General features: G+C 34.9%; 1 protein-coding gene across 5 annotated transcripts in view; it reads left to right on the forward strand.

The window, feature by feature from the left end:
- The window catches only part of IFT81 (intraflagellar transport 81), a 92,602-nt gene extending 82,666 nt beyond the window's left edge, over positions 1–9,936 (forward strand). For 4 of the 5 annotated variants that reach the window (XM_068562743.1, XM_068562746.1, XM_068562744.1 and 1 more), the window contains one exon: positions 9,428–9,936. In XM_068562743.1, the coding sequence (XP_068418844.1) occupies positions 9,428–9,610 (183 nt within the window). In that variant the 3' untranslated portion in view covers positions 9,611–9,936. The remainder of the gene's footprint in view (positions 1–9,427) is intronic. The other variant, XM_068562747.1, reaches the window with a different exon arrangement.
- Positions 9,937–13,333: the final 3,397 nt, after the last annotated feature.

Genomic DNA, 13,333 nt, shown 5'->3' on the forward strand with positions numbered 1-13,333 from the left:
TCATTTTCCAGCATTCTGAGCTTTGTTGATGGCCTCCCTGTAGTGTCAGTTAGCATGTTCTTCTGTCCCCAGTATGTCCTGTGAATTGGCAGTTAGGTTTAGAGGCTTGATTAAATACGATTCAGTATTTGGGAAGCTCTCTTTCTGTAATGTAGGCAGCCAATGAAAATCACTTCCTCAATCCATTAATTCATTAGAGGTTGCAAAACAGTCATATTCTAATTATGTTGTTCCTTCTTCATTTATTGGCTGGAATAATTCTGTTAAGAGCAACTTACCAACTCCTTGGTTACTCTAAAGTACAGGTCATATAGGAAAGACAGAATAACTGCTTGATTTGTTTATTACTGGTTTTCAAAATGATGAGTTCATTTTTTATCATCCTTTAAAAGTATCTTTATAACTCCAGATTTAACATGTTTTATATGTTTCAATCAATTGCAATTATTATTCCTATCCATGCTCAAATTGCCCCATGTTTGGCCGGTGGAAGCCTCTTGAAGTCAGCTCCTGAATCCTTTTGAAACAATCCTACTAGGCTTTGATGGCTTCTTTATTTTCTGGAATGACAAAATGTTCCAGACAAAAGGCTCATTCTGTACATTTCCTGTCCCAAACCTGGAATCAGCCATATCTATAAAAAGTGTTCATCTGTTCTTTTTGTATGAATTGTGAATAAATGTCCATCATATTAATCTAAGTAAAAAATAAAAAGAAACATTAAAGCTGATTCTTCCATTTCATCAGAGAAATTGAGTTCTGTACACCTTATTCCATTTATGAAATGTCATGCCATACTCAAAAGGAAAAAATAATTTTCATATTTGAACGTATGTATTTGAATCAAGTTGTATGTTCATTTGTACAGTATTTTAACTAGAGATTTTGGGGGCTTTAGGATTTAGTATGATTGTCAATAATTGACTTTCATCCAGGTATTTCATAAGTTAAGTAATATATGTTTTTTATACGAAAATATTCCTCTATTTCATTTGTTTTGAAAAGTATCTGGATGGATGCTATGTGTAGAGAAATATTTGTCAAACCTTGAATCCTTTCAAAGACCCAAACTTAATTGCTAAATATGATTAAAGATTATTCTTTCCCCTACCAGTGTAGTGTTTTATTGCAGGATTTTGGGGGAAAGCAGTAGCAGAAGTCTGACATCAAGCATGTTCCAGCAAAATGAGCCACTGATTAGTTCATGCCCCGATTGTCAGGCTGTATCATTTAAGAAACAAAGCTTCTTGATCCTCTCACTCCTAGAGTAGATCTAGATTTTCAAGGCAAACACAGAACATACCTAGGCTTTGAAACTGACAATAGCGTATGCCTTCCAAACCAGCAAAGACTGGACATCCACAGACCTCCTCATGCCAACTGAGTTTCTGAAATTAAACCAAGCTATAGTGCTACAATTCCCACTATCATATACTAGAATTTGCCTTACCAAGATGGAATATTGTACTGAAAGTTGTAACTTTCCTCCTCCTGTACCACCTCTTCCTTCTAAGAACAATGAAATCTGTGACAAGTATTTTTTGTACATTGCAACTATCCACAAAATAAATCTGTAATAAGTGACAGTAACATAATATTTCTGATACAGACAGTCCCCACATCCTGTCTTTGGCTCTTTAAATAACTTTTATAGGTTGTTAGGATTTTGACAAGGAAATTATTCCAATAATATAAGAAAAGTTACAGTTAAGTAGTACCTTAATCTTAAAATCATGCTCAGTACTCTTAAAACTCTTGATCTGACTTACTACTTTTGTTTTAGTTTATGAGGATAAAAATATTTGTTGTAAGATACTTTATTTGTAACGTAGACTTAAATAGATGTATTTGCATGCCAGGCATTGTGTCAAAAATTTGCTGTTATGAGTCAGCTCTACCCACCACCAGAGCCTCCCATCAAGCCTCTTAGATAGCCTCAACCACCAGAGGGCAGACAGCAGAAGCAAGAAAAACTACAATCCTGCAGCCTGTGGACCAAAAACCACAGTTACAGAAAGATAGACAAGATGAAAAGGCAGAGGGCTATGTACCAGATGAAGGAACAAGAAAAAACCCCAGAAAAACAACTAAATGAAGTGGAGATAGGCAACCTTCCAGAAAAAGAATTCAGAATAATGATAGTGAAGATGATCCAGGACCTCGGAATAAGAATGGAGGCAAAGATCGAGAAGATGCAAGAAATGATTAACAAAGACCTAGAAGAATTAAAGAACAAACAAACAGAGATGAACAATACAATAACTGAAATGAAAACTACACTAGAAGGAATCAATAGCAGAATAACTGAGGCAGAAGAACGGATAAGTGACCTGGAAGACAGAATGGTGGAATTCACTGCTGCGGAACAGACTAAAGAAAAAAGAATGAAAAGAAATGAAGACAGCCTAAGAGACCTCTGGGACAACATTAAACGCAACAACATTCGCATTATAGGGGTCCCAGAAGGAGAAGAGAGAGAGAAAGGACCAGAGAAAATATTTGAAGAGATTATAGTCGAAAACTTCCCTAACATGGGAAAGGAAATAGCCACCCAAGTCCAGGAAGCGCAGAGAGTCCCATACAGAATAAACCCAAGGAGAAACACGCCAAGACACATAGTAATCAAAGTGGCAAAAATTAAACACAAGGAAAAATTATTGAAAGCAGCAAGGGAAAAACGACAAATAACATACAAGGGAACTCCCCTAAGGTTAACAGCTGATTTCTCAGCAGAAACTCTACAAGCCAGAAGGGAGTGGCATGATATACTTAAAGTGATGAAAGGGAAGAACCTACAACCAAGATTACTCTACCCAGCAAGGATCTCATTTAGATCTGATGGAGAAATCAAAAGCTTTACAGACAAGCAAAAGCTAAGAGAATTCAGCACCACCAAACCAGCTCTACAACAAATGCTAAAGGAACTTCTCTAAGTGGGAAACACAAGAGAAGAAAAGGACCTACAAAAACAAACCCAAAACAATTAAGAAAATGGTCATAGAAACATACATATTGATAATTACCTTAAACATGAATGGATTAAATGCCCCAACCAAAAGACATAGACTGGCTGAATGGATACAAAAACAAGACCCATATATATGCTGTCTACAAGAGACCCACTTTAGACCTAGGGACACATACAGACTGAAAGTGAGCGGATGGAAAAAGATATTCCATGCAAATGGAAATCAAAAGAAAGCTGGAGTAGCTATACTCATATCAGATAAAATAGACTTTAAAATAAAGAATGTTACAAGAGACAAGGAAGGACACTACATAATGATCCAGGGATCAATCCAAGAAGAAGATATAACAATTATAAATATATATGCACCCAACATAGGAGCACCTCAATACATAAGGCAACTGCTAACAGCTCTAAAAGAGGAAATCGACAGTAACACAGTAATAGTGGGGGACTTTAACACCTCACTTACACCAATGGACAGATCATCCAAAATGAAAATAAATAAGGAAACAGAAGCTTTAAATGACACAATAGACCAGATAGATTTAATTGGTATATATAGGACATTCCATCCAAAAACAGCAGATTACACGTTCTTCTCAAGTGCGCACGGAACATTCTCCAGGATAGATCACATCTTGGGTCACAAATCAAGCCTCAGTAAATTTAAGAAAATTGAAATCATATCAAGCATCTTTTCTGACCACAACGCTATGAGATTAGAAATGAATTACAGGGAAAAAAACGTAAAAAAGACAAACACATGGAGGCTAAACAATACGTTACTAAATAACCAAGAGATCACTGAAGAAATCAAAGAGGAAATCAAAAAATACCTAGAGACAAATGACAATGAAAACACGACGACCCAAAACCTATGGGATGCAGCAAAAGCAGTGCTAAGAGGGAAGTTTATAGCTATACAAGCCTACCTAAAGAAACAAGAAAAATCTCAAGTAAACAATCTAACCTTACACCTAAGGAAACTAGAGAAAGAGGAACAAACAAAACCCAAAGTTAGCAGAAGGAAAGAAATCATAACGATCAGAGCAGAAATAAATGAAATAGAAACAAAGAAAACAATAGCAAAGATCAATAAAACTAAAAGCTGGTTCTTTGAGAAGATAAACAAAATTGATAAGCCATTAGCCAGACTCATCAAGAAAAAGAGGGAGAGGACTCAAATCAATAAAATCAGAAATGAAAAAGGAGAAGTTATAACAGACACCGCAGAAATACAAAGCATCCTAAGAGACTACTACAAGCAACTTTATGCCAATAAAACGGACAACCTGGAAGAAATGGACAAATTCTTAGAAAGGTATAACCTTCCAAGACTGAACCAGGAAGAAACAGAAAATATGAACAGACCAATCACAAGTAATGAAATTGAAACTGTGATTAAAAATCTTCCAACAAACAGAAGTCCAGGACCAGATGGCTTCACAGGTGAATTCTATCAAACATTTAGAGAAGAGCTAACACCCATCCTTCTCAAACTCTTCCAAAAAATTGCAGAGGAAGGAACACTCCCAAACTCATTCTATGAGGCCACCATCACCCTGATACCAAAACCAGACAAAGACACTACAAAAACAGAAAATTACAGACCAATACCACTGATGAATATAGATGCAAAAATCCTCAACAAAATCCTAGCAAACAGAATCCAACAACACGTTAAAAGGATCATACACCACGATCAAGTGGGATTTATCCCAGGGATGCAAGGATTCTTCAATATACGCAAATCAATCAGTGTGATACACCATATTAACAAGTTGAAGAATAAAAACCATATGATCATCTCAATAGATGCAGAAAAAGCTTTTGACAAAATTCAACACCCATTTCTGATAAAAACTCTCCAGAAAGTGGGCATAGAGGGAACCTACCTCAACATAATAAAGGCCATATATGACAAACCCACAGCAAACATCATTCTCAATGGTGAAAAGCTGAAAGCATTTCCTCTAAGATCAGGAACGAGACAAGGATGTCCACTCTCACCACTATTATTCAACATAGTTCTGGAAGTCCTAGCCACGGCAATCAGAGAAGAAAAAGAAATAAAAGGAATACAAATTGGAAAAGAAGAAGTAAAACTGTCACTGTTTGCAGATGACATGATACTATACATAGAGAATCCTAAAACTGCCACCAGAAAACTGCTAGAGCTAATTAATGAATATGGTAAAGTTGCAGGATACAAAATTAATGCACAGAAATCTCTTGCATTCCTATACACTAATGATGAAAAATCTGAAAGAGAAATTATGGAAACACTCCCATTTACCATTGCAACAAAAAGAATAAAATACCTAGGAATAAACCTACCTAGGGAGACAAAAGACCTGTATGCAGAAAACTATAAGACACTGATGAAAGAAATGAAAGATGATACCAACAGATGGAGAGATATACCATGTTCTTGGATTGGAAGAATCAACATTGTGAAAATGAGTATACTACCCAAAGCAATCTACAGATTCAATGCAATCCCTATCAAATTACCAATGGCATTTTTTACAGAGCTAGAACAAATCATCTTAAAATTTGTATGGAGACACAAAAGACCCCGAATAGCCAAAGCAGTCTTGCGGGAAAAAAACGGGGCTGGAGGAATCAGACTCCCTGACTTCAGACTATACTACAAAGCTACAGTAATCAAGACAATATGGTACTGGCACAAAAACAGAAACATAGATCAATGGAACAAGATAGAAAGCCCAGAGATTAACCCACGCACCTATGGTCAACTAATCTATGACAAAGGAGGCAAAGATATACAATGGAGAAAAGACAGTCTCTTCAATAAGTGGTGCTGGGAAAACTGGACAGCTACATGTAAAAGAATGAAATTAGAATACTCCCTAACACCATACACAAAAATAAACTCAAAATGGATTCGAGACCTAAATATAAGACTGGACACTATAAAACTCTTAGAGGAAAACATAGGAAGAACACTCTTTGACATAAATCACAGCAAGATCTTTTTTGATCCACCTCCTAGAGTAATGGAAATAAAAACAAAAATAAACAAGTGGGACCTAATGAAACTTCAAAGCTTTTGCACAGCAAAGGAAACCATAAACAAGACGAAAAGACAACCCTCAGAATGGGAGAAAATATTTGCAAATGAATCAACGGACAAAGGATTAATCTCCAAAATATATGAACAGCTCATTCAGCTCAATATTAAAGAAACAAACACCCCAATCCAAAAATGGGCAGAAGACCTAAATAGACATTTCTCCAAAGAAGACATACAGGCGGCCACGAAGCACATGAAAAGATGCTCAACATCACTAATTATTAGAGAAATGCAAATCAAAACTACAATGAGGTATCACCTCACTCCTGTTAGAATGGGCATCATCAGAAAATCTACAAACAACAAATGCTGGAGAGGGTGTGGAGAAAAGGGAACCCTCTTGCACTGTTGGTGGGAATGTAAATTGATACAGCCACTATGGAGAACAATATGGAGGTTCCTTAAAAAACTAAAAATAGAATTACCATATGACCCAGCAATCCCACTACTGGTCATATACCCAGAGAAAACCGTAATTCAAAAAGACACATGCACCCGAATGTTCATTGCAGCACTATTTACAATAGCCAGGTCATGGAAGCAACCTAAATGCCCATCAACAGACGAATGGATAAAGAAGTGGTGGTACATATATACAATGGAATATTACTCAGCTATAAAAAGGAACGAAATTGAGTCATTTGTTGAGACGTGGATGGATCTAGAGACTGTCATACAAAGTGAAGTAAGTCAGAAAGAGAAAAACAAATATCGTATATTAATGCGTGTATGTGGAACCTAGAAAAATGGTACAGATGAGCCAGTTTGCAGGGCAGAAGTTGAGACACAGATGTAGAGAATGGACATATGGACACCAAGGGGGGAAAACTGCGGTGGGGTGGGGATGGTGGTGTGCTGAATTGGGCGATTGGGATTGACATGTATACACTGATGTGTATAAAATTGATGCCTAATAAGAACCTGCAGTATAAAAAAACAAGCAAAACAACTAATACTAAACTTTCATTGGGTTATTTGTATGGAAATATGTTAACATAAATGTTTCAGACATTACATGAAATTTCTAAAAATCTTATATTTGTATTTGTATGGAAATATGTATGGAAATATGTTAATATAAATGTTTCAGACATTACATGAAATTTCTAAAAATCTTATATGTTCTGGTATAATGTTATAAGTAATAATCCTAGTTATTACTTTAAAATGTATATCTCAGAAATAACTAATTTTCTTGTCAACTGCATTATTATGAACTTTCATCAAATCTTTAACTGTGGTCATTTTTAAGTCTTTTGTCATTTACAGACAGTTCTGGGTGTACTCCGATGATTTTGCAAATATGTTCCTATAAAAGGGTTTCATCTTCAAGAAATTCATGGAAAAGACTCTGACAAGTACAGGTTTCTGGTAACTGACTGTACTGCTGAACTGAATGAATAAGCATTTTCAGAACTCTAATGAAAAACTGATGAACTCATAAAAGTGCTAACAAAAGATCAAGATGAAAAAAAAAAATTAATTACATGGGACTGAGTGAACTGATGAGGATGATTATAATTTTTGTGACTTTCTGTCTGAATTAAAAAAAAAAAAAATCCCACAAGGACTCAGAGGCAAAGAATATACAAATCAATTTTCACTGCAAAGTAAAGGAGCTGTTACAGTGGAGGATTACTGGACTGAATGTCAATATTATGACATAGTATGAGTGTGTTTCATGTTTGGTAATTGCAATCATTGTTGCTTTTGTTGTGGTCATCCATGTACAATGCTTGGTGTCAGTCTATTTATCTCTTGTAAAAATAAAATACAGTGTGTGTGTGTGAAAAAAAAAAAGAAAAACCACCTTTAGCCACATCTGTGTTCCTCTCTAGAAGGTCACCTTGCTGAGAGCTGACACTGTTCTCACCCACCAACTTCATGCCCCTTGGACATTCAGGAGATACTGGTTGAGTGAATGAAGGATGGATGGAGAGATGAATGCTTTCTTACTGGTTTTCTCTCTGTCTCACTAGTGTTAGGAGCCCTTTTTTCCCCAAGAATCTGCCTTCTCCATTAAGATGGCCATATTTTAAAGGGATAGTTTGGAGGGAGATATAAGTTTATACTTGTTTTTATACAGTCTGAGAGTTTGTCTTTTAATAAAATAGTTTAACACACACACACACACACAAAAAATTTGCTGTTATGTTTAAATTATATTTTCTTAATTCTGTTTTGTTTCCTGTTGCTATTTGCTGTTAACTTTGCTTTTCATTAACCATAGGTGGAGAGGGCAGTCTTTAGTAAGCGTTTTGAACCTGGCCTCAGTTTAGTTTAGCCTCTTATTTGGGCAAGTACCAATGACCAGCCTTTTCACTTGTGTGCTTAGGTCACCTGTTAGATCAACCGTGTATACTAAAAGAGGAAAAGATGGAGATGTTCCTGTGTAATCTGTTTCTGTGTCTTTGCTTGTTTTTCTGCCCTTCTTGGTGATTTCTCACGCTCTGTGTCAGTGTATGTATTTCTGTCGCACTGTTTCCTTATGTGTGTACTATCATCTCTGTTTTTCTCTTCTTTCCTTCCTTCTTTTCTTTCCTCTCACTGTCTCTGACTTTGTGCCTCCCTTTCTTTGTCACTCTCCTCAATTTGCCATAATACAGAACCAAAGTATAGTTTTGCAATGTACTGAAAAATTTTCTTATTCCTATTTATAATTTCAGAGTCAGTAAGTAGAACAATTTTGGCAGGTGGAACTATATAGGGTAGTAGTAACAAAAACAATTCTGATAGGGATTTGGGCCTTTTTAGAATATCACTAGACCTTCTCCCTGAGGAATATTTACATACAATTTGATTTATTTGGGTATAGAGCATACCCTTAGAGCATACTGATTCAGGAAAGAATACAGTATTTAATAATAATAACATATATAACACATGGTAGTTGATAATTTTTTCCATATCTATTGTCATGTGGAAAAAATAATCTTATAAAGCAGATACTTTTATAATTACCCCTATTATTAGCCTTAATTAACAATTGAGAAAACTGCAGTCCAGAGAAATTGTCGTCCTTACAGCTGGTGACAGAGCCAGAGTTGGAACTCAAGTCTTCTGACTTCCAAAATCTGCATATTTTTATATACCATGTTACTACCCCACTTTCCAGATTCCCTTTATTTTTTTCCCCCTTCCTTTCTTTTACATTTTTCTGTTCTTTTTAATTTCAGGTTGTCCTAGGTCTATCATAAATTTAGTTAACTTTTATCATCTTTGTTTTCATCTATCATAGGAGAACCTGGCTTAGCTATTATTCATCAGATGTACAAAGCATACCATATTCTTCTGATTAGAACAATAGAAGTAAATCCCTATATGAGATTTAATTATTCTTGATTTTTTTTTAACAATAGAAACTCCGGGAAAGACAAAAAGCTGTACGAGAAAGTCATGGTCCAAATATGAAACAAGTGAAAATGTGGCGTGATTTTGAACAATTGATGGAATGTAAGAAACAGTGCTTTCTGAAACAACAAAGCCAAACTTCCATTGGTCAGGTAATTCAGGAGGGAGGAGAGGACCGGCTGATACTCTGAGTTCATGTGTCATTGTTTGGGGTTTTAGTTGATACTGCTAGGTATAAGCATAATCCCATGGTGTATTCCCTTTCTTGAAAGTGATTTGTACAACATTTTGCTTTCAGATTAGCCATTCCCTATTAAGTTTTCTTGGAAAATAATGTTAAGGTAGATTTAGGTTTTAAAAGTTTTTTAATATGAAAAAGAGGCTTTTATTTTTTTGCTTAGTTTAGACATCAGTGGTGTCTTCTGTGTTTTATGAGACAGGAGACTGAGTTTACTATCTGTAAATGTAAACATATGTCCATTAAGAAACGTAGGTGTTTTTTTAGCATAATAACCAAGTGGCTTAATGTTTTTCTTAATCTTTTTTTAACTTTAGAGGAATATTTTAGGAATTAATATCTCTTGTTTTGAAGAAACATTTATCTGAAGTTCAGCAATTCCTACAGTTTCACTTCAGTTTCATTTTCTTCTGTAAAATTCAAGAAGATTTATTATTTTGAATAACGTATTTGTTCTATTTGTATTGTTTAAAGGCAAATAAAACTTGGTGCACATATCATGGCTATTTATTTAAAATTTATATAGTGTAAATTTTTATTCTTTTTTAAGTAAGTATTCATGTTATAGTACTGTGTTAAATTTAAGGATTATTACTTATTTTCACCAAAAGTCTAATATAGTATTAAGGTTTGGGGGACTATTATTTTAAATATAAGAAATTGTCGAAGTGCCTCCAGCCTCTGCTTCATCTGGACAAGGTATTTGAAGATTTCTTTGGTTTTTCCTTAAAGAAAGATATTAAATTCATATGCCACCCTTTACTTCATTTCAGTTTCAATTTACTTTTCAAAATTTCTTTTAGATTTGAAAACTCAAATTTCAAATTGTTTGCATGTCCATCTTGGGTTCTTTCTTTTTAGCTATCCTGGAGAAAACAAAACAAAAACATTTTAATGAAGAAAGTTGTTTCTACCCTGTGCAAAATATACAAACTGGATTAATGGCTTTGGGTGTCTTTGTTCCCACATGTGTTCTACTCTTGATTTTTGTTAGAAAGTGTCTTTCTTGGTGATCAGAGAATCTTATTAGCATGGAAATTATTTGTAATTCTAGGAGCTATTACTGAAAGAGATGGGATCCATCAGAGTATGGAAGAACTTACCAGGAAAGTATAGAAACAAAGTTCTTTTAACATATTTTAAGAAAAAAAGAAGCATTTCATTGTTATTAAGTGGTTTGAATCTGGTCCTCAGCTTACTTTAGCTACTTATTTGGGCAAATATCCGTTACCAGCATTCTCATTTGTGCCCGTAGATCAACTATTAGATCAACCATGTACTAAAAGAGGAAAGGCTATGTTCACTGTGTGGAAGCAAACCCTTATTAACTCAATAATCAGTTTTTGAACACTGAGGTAAATGTATTTGTTCAGTGTTGGCTACTGCCTTGTTATTTTTAAGCCAGTAGTAAGTGATATTCCTTTAACCAGAGTATGAATTCCTTTGCAAATATTTGAAAAAGACTAGATGCCCTTCCCAGAAACAGCATTTTATTCCCCAAAGTTATGTCAATTTGTAAGATTATTAAGCCTAATGGTTAGTTTTTTCAGCCTTCACTGTCTTTGATGCTCTTCTCTTAATTTTTAAAATTGTTAGCGACAGATACTCCAAGGAATGCTTATAATTCTAATTTGATTATTGCTTGCCTTCTTTATTCCACACAGAAAGAGTATGTGGATTAAACTCTAAGGCAGCTCCAAAATTACTTTATTAACTGAAGCCGAACATCATTATTATTTTAAGAAAAGCAAATTGGAAAAAAAAAAAAGCCCTAAAAGTACAAAGTTATTTATAGTTTTTATGTAACATTGGACATTTAGTAACACAGCTTAATGGGTTTTATACAGTGACTTTCCACTCATTTTATGATTTGATTGGAACATTAAAAAGCTTTGACTAACTCTGACAGTTTTTGACAGCTGGCACTTACAGAAGAAGAATTTATTACATTTTTCATTCAGGATTGATACTCTAGCTGGCTAATTGATGAGAGTACTTAATCATTTTGGAAATAATCTGTCTTCCACATGATGGCCCAAATAAAGGAAAAAAATGTAGCCTGTGAAATCTGCTTCTGTGTTCACAGATCTTCTCCTCCTAGGACCCAGTATTGCCAGCTGTTGCATGGGACTGACTATTTAAACTGTAAATTTCAAAAGGCCACTGCTTATCTTGCTTCCTGTATTAGTTAAGGAAATAATCCAACTTTAAAGGTTGTCCTTTAAGAAGAATCTTATAATAGGATAATGTCTTTTCTGTTATAAATCTATTAATAACTGAATCCAAGATCATGTATTTTCCCGGTCCAGAAGGTGTAGCAGAATTGTCTTAGAACATTGTTCGAAGGCATATGGAAATTAAACCAGATCTCAGGAAACTGTAGAACATTTAACTTTCTTCTTTAGATTAATATTTTCTATCATTTTGCTTTAATGCAGCAGACAGCAGTAATAAAAGAAGCCATTTCATTAAACTATCAAATAATTAGTTTATATAACATATATAATTTTTTGGGAAAATTTTAAGCTCTGTGAATTTTCCAAGTGTGTTTCTTAAGTTTTTAGGCTAACGTAATACAAAGAACTTTTTGGTAATTTGACTAAAGGAAGAGACTGAATATGTTGCTCAAACTAAAAATATATAAATTTGCAGAATTCTTCTGAATTGAATTTGAAAATATGCACAAATGGGTAACTCGCCAAAGCTGCCTTTACAAAGGCAAAAATCAAATTTGTATTGAAAAATGACTTCTTATGGAGATGTGTGTCTTAGTCTCATAGAAACCTCCTTGTCTTACACAGGCATTCACCCAACATTAGTGACTAATAATAAGTGTGAATCAAAGACTTGTTTCTACAAAGGGTTCTAGGCGCTTATATCATTCCTCTTGCTTGGCAAGAAGGAGTGTTTAGCCCTAGGAAGTGAGTAAGTTAGCACCACCCTGATGATTAACTTTCCTTAGACTTGGTTATATCAATAACTTCTCCATTGTTGTAGTAAAGGTGAGATCTAGCTTATATATACAATGAATCCTTCTGTTTAAACAATCCATGGCAGCCAGGAGAGAAATAAAGTCGTACTTTTATTAAATATGTAATTGTTTCCCTACTCAGGAGAAGCTGCTAGCCTGAGCTCCTCCTCCCTTTCCTTTTAATGAGAGCAGTTTACTTAGAGCTATTTGATGTGTGGCAGCCAGGCATGAGGTGACTTTTGTCTGGGGAGGATGGAGAGGGATTGTTTAAAGTTATGTGTATATTTTCAATCTTTGACCGTTCTGTCTGAAGACAATCTTAAAAAGAGAATATTGTCTGTAACTGTCATTTAGTCTCATCCCATCCCTGCAAAAGAAGTCGAAAACTAAAGCACAGAATCCAAACAAGTATTTTTTTAAAGACTTGGACAAACATGCTTTCTGCTCCCATGCTCCCTCTTTTGGCAAACTGTAAGTACTTTCTCAGCGAACACCGATAATTTCACAATTTCCTTTCTAGAATTGCTAAGAGACTTGAGTCACCAAATTTGGTTTCAGAACACAAAATTCACTGTTCAGAACACAGAAGGAAATTAAAGATTTCTGCTTTTCAGTGAAAGTATTTGTTTCCGCCTCAGTTCAGAGTGTTAATGGCAGGTTCCTGGCAAGACCACTGCTTAACACTGCATGTGAGAAGCTGGTAAA

Source organism: Eschrichtius robustus, chromosome 14 (assembly GCF_028021215.1).
Source record: "Eschrichtius robustus isolate mEscRob2 chromosome 14, mEscRob2.pri, whole genome shotgun sequence".
NCBI lineage: Eukaryota > Metazoa > Chordata > Mammalia > Artiodactyla > Eschrichtiidae > Eschrichtius > Eschrichtius robustus.